Source organism: Arachis ipaensis, chromosome B01, assembly GCF_000816755.2.
Source record: "Arachis ipaensis cultivar K30076 chromosome B01, Araip1.1, whole genome shotgun sequence".
Taxonomy (NCBI): Eukaryota; Viridiplantae; Streptophyta; class Magnoliopsida; order Fabales; family Fabaceae; genus Arachis; species Arachis ipaensis.
Genome location: NC_029785.2, coordinates 60,626,947 through 60,634,903, shown reverse-complemented (window position 1 = coordinate 60,634,903; position 7,957 = coordinate 60,626,947). Strand labels below are relative to the sequence as shown.

The following is a 7,957-nucleotide window of genomic DNA, read 5'->3' as shown; positions in this document are numbered from 1 at the left end:
TGCATGTAGTTGTATTCATATAGGTAGGTTGCATTTCATACATTCTATCATTCCTCTTCACTTTTATAGCTTCTCTTGAGCTTAGCATGAGGACATGCTAATGTTTAAGTGTGGGGAGGTTGATAAACCACTATTTTATGGTTTATTTTGTGCTCAATTGAGTGGTTTTTATTAACTCTTTACCCACTTATTCATACTATTTGCATGGTTTTACATTTGCCTTCCTAATTATGTGCTTTGATTGAAAACATGCTTCTTTGGCCTTAAGTTCCCTATGTTTAATCCTCTCTTATTACCATTAGATGCCTTGATATGTATGTTAAGTGATTTCAGAGATTACAGGACAGGAATGGCTCAGAGGATTGAAAGGAAGCATGCAAAAGTGGAAGGAATACAAGAAGTTGGAGAAATTGCTAAGCTGTCCAGCCTGACCTTTTCGCACTCAAACAGCTATAACTTTAGCTACAAAGGTCCAAACAATGCGGTTTCAGTTGCGTTGGAAAGCTAACGTTTGAGGCTTCAATGTGATATATAATATGCCATAGTTTCCTTAACGCTAGGCGACACGAACGCGCGCTCCACGCGGACGCATCACAGTGACGAAAAATCAGCGTGTTTGAATTCGCAACCAGCGAATTCTGGGTTGTTTCTGACCCAGTTTGCAGCCCAGAAAACACATATTAGAGGCTATAAAGTGGGGAAATCCATTCATTCATGATTACAAGCTCATAATTCACAGTTTCATAATTTTAGATGTAGTTTTTAGAGAGAGAGGTTCTCTCCTCTCTCTTAGGATTTAGTTTTAGGATTTAGGATTCAACTCTTCATCAGGTTTAATATTTCTTTTACTTTATATTTATCTCTTATTTTCAGATACTTTAATGCTTGTATTAGTTATGTTGCCTAATTGGCTTATGAACTTTTCCATGTTAAGATTTGAATATTTTATTTAATATAATTAAGGTATTTCAGATTTATCACTTCTTCTATTGTTTGTTATTAATTAATGTTCTAAGTTAGATCCTAACTTGATTTTAGAGTTGATTAATATTCGGAGACCCTTGAGTTGAATTACTCAAGAGTTAAATTGTAATTGGGTTTATCGTTGGCTGGCTCTCTAGTCACTAACACTAATCCTTCCCAAGGTAGAGGATTAGAACTTGTGAATAGAAGTAGACTTCCAACTTACTTGACTTTCTTTTACTTTACTTGGTAAAGGATAACTAAGTAGAAGCTACCTTCAATTATCAATTGATCTTGAGAAAAATCCAACAAGGATAGAACTTCCGATTAATCTTCTCCAGGTCAAGGGTTTTAATTTAATTACATAAAATCTCTTATTTATTTTTATTGCTTTAATTTATAAATATACCTGTGCCCATTGTCCAAACTTCAAAACCCCCAATTTACAAGACTCATAACCAATAATAAGAACATACTTCCCTGCAATTCCTTGAGAAGACGACCCGAGGTTTAAATACTCGGTTATCAATTTTAAAGGGGTTTGTTACTTGTGACAACCAAAACGTTTGTAAGAAAGGTTGATTGCTTGGTTTAGTAACTATACTTGCAATGAGAGTTTACTATAACTTCTAAACCATCAATCTTCAGTTCTTCAATAACCATAGCTTGCTTCAAGCCAACAATCTCTGTGGGATCGACCCTTACTCACGTAAGGTATTACTTGGATGACCCAGTGCACTTGCTGGTTAGTTGTGCGGAGATGTGAAAAGTGTGAATCACGATTTCCTACACTAATGCACAACATCCAACAAGAAATTTCCTAATCAAAGAAAAGGATTCAAATCACATGGTGGCCAAATCATGTAATTCAAAAGATTTAGAAAGCTTGATGGCAATTCTCATTCACTTGGTATTCACAGTTATTCAACAAAGAAGCTCCAAACCAAGTAGCAAAATATAACCTCAACAATAAAATTCAACAATGAATAACAAAAACAATTGTGCTAAAATAGCATTCAGTTAATAATAAGCAGCAATATATCGTAAACAAAATTAATAATCCAACACTTATAATGAAAAAGATAAAATTAAATGAAAATTAAACTAACTAAATAGCTAACTAACTAAACTAACTAATGGTTGATGGTGTGTGGTAGTGTTGGATGATGGATGAGAGAAGGAAAGAAGAGAAGAGAAGAAAGAAGAAGGAAAGGAATGGGAAGAAAAGAAGAAAAGAATGTGAAACAAGGCAATCCACGCGTGTGCCAAAAATAAAACTAAACCTATAAAGAAAAGGAAATTACCTAATCTAAGCAACAAGATAATCCGTCAGTTGTCTAAACTCGAACAATCCCTGGCAACCGCGCCAAAAATTTGGTGCGCGGAATTAAACTTCGCACAACTGAACCAGCAAGTGCACTGTGTCGTCCAAGTAATACATGAGTGAGTCAGGGTCGATCCCACGAGGATTGTGATTTGAAGAAAGCTATGGTTTTCTTGTAGATCTTAGTCAGGCGGATAGAAAAGTTCTTTGATTGTTTAAGACGCATAAAAAGAAAATAAATAAAACGTTACTCAGTTGATAGTGAATGCAATGATATGGAGATGGTTAAGGCTTGAAGATGCTTTGTTCTTTTGGATCTATCCGGTTTTACTGTCTTCTTCAACTGTGAATGATTTTTTCTATGGCAGGCTGTATGTGATCAACGCCTTTCTTAAGAGATCGCCAATGCTCCTCCAGATTTGAACCCCAAGGTTAGTGTGGATCCAGTCTGATTGAGGGTGAAGCTCCTGTAGTTCATTCTCCTCAGTGGTCCTACTCAAAACGCCACAGACAAGGTCGAATTTTCCGGATCAGAAAATGTTGCGCTCTTGGTTCTAGCCATTTCCACAATGACTCTAATCCCCCTATACCTCGGCTGAACTGGTGTCTCGAGAAGTTCCCAACGAAGCCGTGGATTAGCCGTCTTAGAGATGTATAATCAAGCTAGTGGTTCATCCTTATCCGATGAGAGACTCACTCTAAACCCATGTAGAATGAGATAACATTGTGCCGGTTTAACGCATTCATAATGATGAAGAACGAATATACATCTTAGAATAGAGAATCAAACACGTATTGAGATAGAACGGTAGTACTTTATTAATCCATAAAACTCAGCAGAGCTCCTCCCCTCAACCTAAGAGGTTTAGAAACTCATACTGCTAAAAAATACAATAAAAAACGTGTAAAGTGTCAAAAGGTCCCTCAAGATTGTAAAAGTTCTCAAATAAATACTAGACTAATGACTAAGGATTACATAAGAAGGGTAAAACAGTCTTTTAGTACAAAAATTCACTTCTAGGGCCCACTTGGTGAGTGTTTGGACTGAGCTTGATTGAGATCCACATTCTAGGAGGCTCCTTGGGCGTTGAACGCTGGCTAGAGGGTCCTTTTTGAGCGTTGGACGCTGGACGCCAGAATAAGGCAAGAGGCTAGCGTTGAACGCCAATTTTGGACCTTCAATTCTGAAGCAAAGTATGGACTATTATACATTGCTGGAAAGCTCTGGATGTTAGCTTTCCATAGCCGTTAAGAACTCTCCATTTGGACTTCTGTAGCTTCAGAAAAGCTTTTTTGAGTGCAAGGAGGTCAGATCCGGACAGCATCTGCAGCACTTTCTCTGTTTCTGAATTAGACTTTTGCTTCAGCTCCTCAATTTCAGCCATAAAATACCTGAAATTGCATAAAAACACACAAACTCATAGTAGAATCAAAAATGTGAATTTTACACTAAAACCTATGAAAACTTAATAAAACTTAAACAAAATATACTAAAAACTATATGAAAATGATGGCAAAAAATGTATAAAATATCCGATCATCAACTTACCTATGTGATTATTATGCTTACTTGCTAAATTTGTTACCTACTGTAATTGTATTCTACTTGTGTTTGCTTTGTCTGTATTTTGCTTATCTATGTGCGTGGTTCCATCAGAGTTGGTGGATTTGGAGGAAGGCGGATGATGGAGGGTTTGGATAGAGTTTTGGTTAAGTTTAGAAACCTTAGAGAACCTCCCCTGTTTATGCCTTATTTATGGTTGAAAAGAATAGTTTTAAGCTTGTAATCTATTGTCGGAAGTTCTAGGATCGCTCACCTTTGACTTTTTCGGGACCTTATATGGTAGTTATGTGGTCACCGTTACCATGTTGAGAACATCTGGTTCTCACCCCATACAATATTTGTGGTTTTCAGATGCAGGATGTGAGACACCTCGTCGAGGCATGCTGGGAGCTTTCAGAAGTGAATAATTGTTCTTGGAAGTTATATTTTGGTAGAGTTGTTATATATTTGAATCTCCATTGTATATATGTTTTATGTTTGTCCCTCTTAGAGGTTGACTCGGAGAAATAGGTTATCACTTTTCTGATTTGGGTTACTTTGGGGTGTATGTGTGTATATATACTCTGGCCGGTCTTAACTTCGTGAGCCGATACAGAAACTTTGTTATCTGTATCTTGGAACTCTTCTTTTATAGATTTATGTTTTGTTTTATTCTTATCCTATCCGGTTTACGTTTATCTCTTGCGTGAATGATGTGCTTTTCTGTTTGACGCTTTTGTTTAACTTTCCTTCAAAAGGCTCCTAGATATAAACCCTTTTCAACTACATTATGTATATATTTTACTTTAGAGGTCGTAGCGTCTCCCCACCTCTGTTTTACATCCTAGGTATAAAGTTCTGTGTGATAGGGTGTTATACGAGTTGGCGACAAACATGACGACTGACGACAGGCGAAGAGCTGCAAAATAGGACTAGAGAGCAAATATTGACAAACGAGGGGAGGACCCTCGAACACGACGAACCATGAGGATTGCGAACGACCATGAGAAACCTAGTGGCGATCTTGAGCGTGACGGACAACGGCGGTGAGATGGATAGCAGTGCGATGGAGGTTAGGGTTTTCAGAACTTTTTAAGCAAGAACTGTGAGATGGACGGATGACGGCAGAAACACGACTAAAGAGAACGAACAGACGAGTGAGACGATGAAGATTTTGTGCACCTGCGATTGGGGTGAACGAAGAGGCACACGACGATGAAGGACATAGCAACGGGGATCGGTTCGACCAGTTAGTTCAATCTCATTTTGAAAACATTAATTATAAAATATTCCAATCAACCACACCGATTCCGAGGGTCCAACATATCTCAGTGGATCCCACCAACTAACTCCTCAAACCCTCCATAGATGCCACGTGTCCAGCCTTAAAAAAACCTCCGCGTGTCCCTCTGGCAACAAATCCCATCCACTACTTAATGTTCCCGCTTCATTACCACTACCACCAGTCCACCACCAACACCTTTTCCTTCTTCTTCTTGTTGAATTAACTTCCACTTCTAAAATATGAACGACCACCATTTTATTACTTCTCTCAAAACCCTAACCCCACATATCACGTGCATGGCGGTGCACCGTAACCTACTCTATGCCGCATCCCTAAACCTCATCAACGTCTTCGACTTCTCTCACTACTACAGCCACGTCGACGCCTTCAACGACACCAACCCGTCCTCCGGTTTCGTCAAATCCATAACCTTCACCGCCACAAAAGTCTTCACCGCACACCAAGACCGAAAGATTCGAATCTGGTTCATCACCTCCTCAAAGCGACACCGTTTCCTGTCTTCCCTTCCAACCGTTAAAGACTGCATTCGCCGCTGCATCGTTCCGAGGAACTACGTCAGCGTCCGACGCCACCGTAGGAGCCTCTGGATCCAGCATTGCGACACCGTTTCGGGCTTGGCACTGAACAAAGGTCTCATGTATTCGGTTTCTTGGGACAAGAGCCTCAAGGTTTGGGACTTAAACGGTTACCGGTGTTTGGAGTCCGTTAAGGCGGCGCATGAGGACGCTATTAACGCCGTCGTGGTTGCAACTGACGGAACCGTTTACACGGCTTCGGCGGATGGGTGCATTAAGGTTTGGGAGAGGGATGATAAGGTGAAACGCCACGTGCTCGTGAGCACCGTGGGGAAGAAGAGATCGGGGGTTAATGCGCTTGCATTATCGGACGGTGGGGATTTGTTTTCTGGGGGATGCGATGGCGGGATCTGTAGGTGGGAGAGGAAGTGTAGTGTAAACAAAGGAAACGACGTCGTTTTGGTGGAGAGGTTGAGGGGTCACGGTGGGGCCATTTTGTGTATGATCAGCGTATGTGGTTTGTTGGTGAGTGGGTCATTGGATCGGACGGTCAGGATTTGGCAGAGGGAAAAGGAGAATAGTGGGTTCTGTTGCAGGCTTGTTTTGGAAGGGCATGAGAAACCGGTGAAGTCGTTGGTTGCGTTTTCAAAGGGTGAAGAAGGTGATGATGAGTCAAACGGTGTCGTTACGATCTTAAGTGGAAGCCTTGATGGGGATATTAGGGTGTGGAAGGTGTTTGGTTTGGCTTGAATGTAATTTCATTGATTTCTATAAGTTCTAACTACGAAGGCCTGATTTCCTTTCAACATTTTATGTGAGGAATTTATCTTGGCATACAAATATAAGAATCACATAAATATATGAGAGACATAGTCAGACCGAATCTTAGTAATTAAGTGGTAAAAGATGTAATATATAAAATACAATTTTCAGCTATTTACCAGTTTGAATCATTGTCCTAGTTGCCTAGGTTGAAAGTAAACTTGAAAATTATATATGGTAATAATTCTGTCGTGAATTTACGCACCCGTATAAGTTGAGTGATTGTATTATTAGTTTGTTACTTTCTTACAAGCTAGTAGCTGATGATATTGTACACAAAAATCAGCAATCCATATTCCAACATCATCAATAATATTGTTGAATGTTAGTTGATACCTGATAGTCACTAGTCAAGTCGTAGATTTCTATATTTATGTTCAACTTAATCCCTGTATTCTCTGCAGAGCAAGCCCGCAAAATGATGAGTTGATTATTTAACATATTCAACCAGTAGTCTATAATATAATTAAATTATTGTTAGTACTCTTGGTTGAATCTGTTTGACATTAACCCAGCTGGTTATCATAATATGTTTCAAAATGAAGGTATATTGCATGTGTTACATGCAACCATCTTTCTTTTATATATAGAAGATATTCGTCTGATGGTATACACCGGACCATATTGGTAGTGGCTTTAACAATTATGCAAGCTTTTCTTTCTTTTATTCATCATCCTTTAATTTAAAAATTCAGCTCGTACGGCCTTCTTGCTAGTACATTATACCTACACCAATTATAATTATGTATGTAGAAGTAATTAAATTAAGAAAAGAAGAAACCTCTAATGTTCACTTTTTTTTTGTAATGAAAATTGTTGTCTGGGATTGGAATATAAAGCAAAAATGTTAAAAGACTTCTTTTTCTTTTTGTAATGAGACTTCATTACATTTTGTTATAATCAAAGTTTTTTATACTAAGAATCAAATATTTAAAAATAAATAAATAAGTAAATAGTGCTAATGTAGCCGAATGAATATTCATTCTGCAATCTTGGTTTACTGAACATTATTTTCTGCACAAACTAAGTCTGAGTGTAACGAACGTGAATACATTGATGGAACAAATATGAGGAAGAAAAATCTGCGTATCATTCAGGCACTTGTTATTAAGCAAAATTTAATCAATTGCTTCTTGACTATCTCTAAAATGGAACTTTGTTATTCTTGCTGAAATGGAGTAACTGTAACTCTCATCAGTTGTTGATAGCAAATTAAATAAACTTGTCCTACAAACTTGTAAAATTTGTGAATGAAATAAACCAAAACTTCTATGTATTCTTGTATTCCTCAACCCCTATCCTCATAAAATTGGTATATTGGACTAACTATTTGCATAATAATGTGTAGTGTTTAACTAATAATAGTGGATCGTTACAAGAAAATAAAACATTTATAATAAAAAATTTGTATTAAATTTAAAATTATTATAAATTATAATTTTTTTAATAATAATTAATTATTATTATAGAATAAAAAATATTTT

The 7,957-nt window shown here is 37.7% G+C and overlaps 1 protein-coding gene across 1 annotated transcript; it reads left to right on the top strand.

The window, feature by feature from the left end:
* LOC107618236 (protein JINGUBANG-like) lies at window positions 5,250-6,813 on the top strand. Its single transcript, XM_016320250.2, has one exon. It carries the CDS (start codon window positions 5,355-5,357, stop codon window positions 6,399-6,401), a length of 1,047 nt encoding a protein of 348 aa, XP_016175736.1. The 5' UTR covers window positions 5,250-5,354; the 3' UTR covers window positions 6,402-6,813.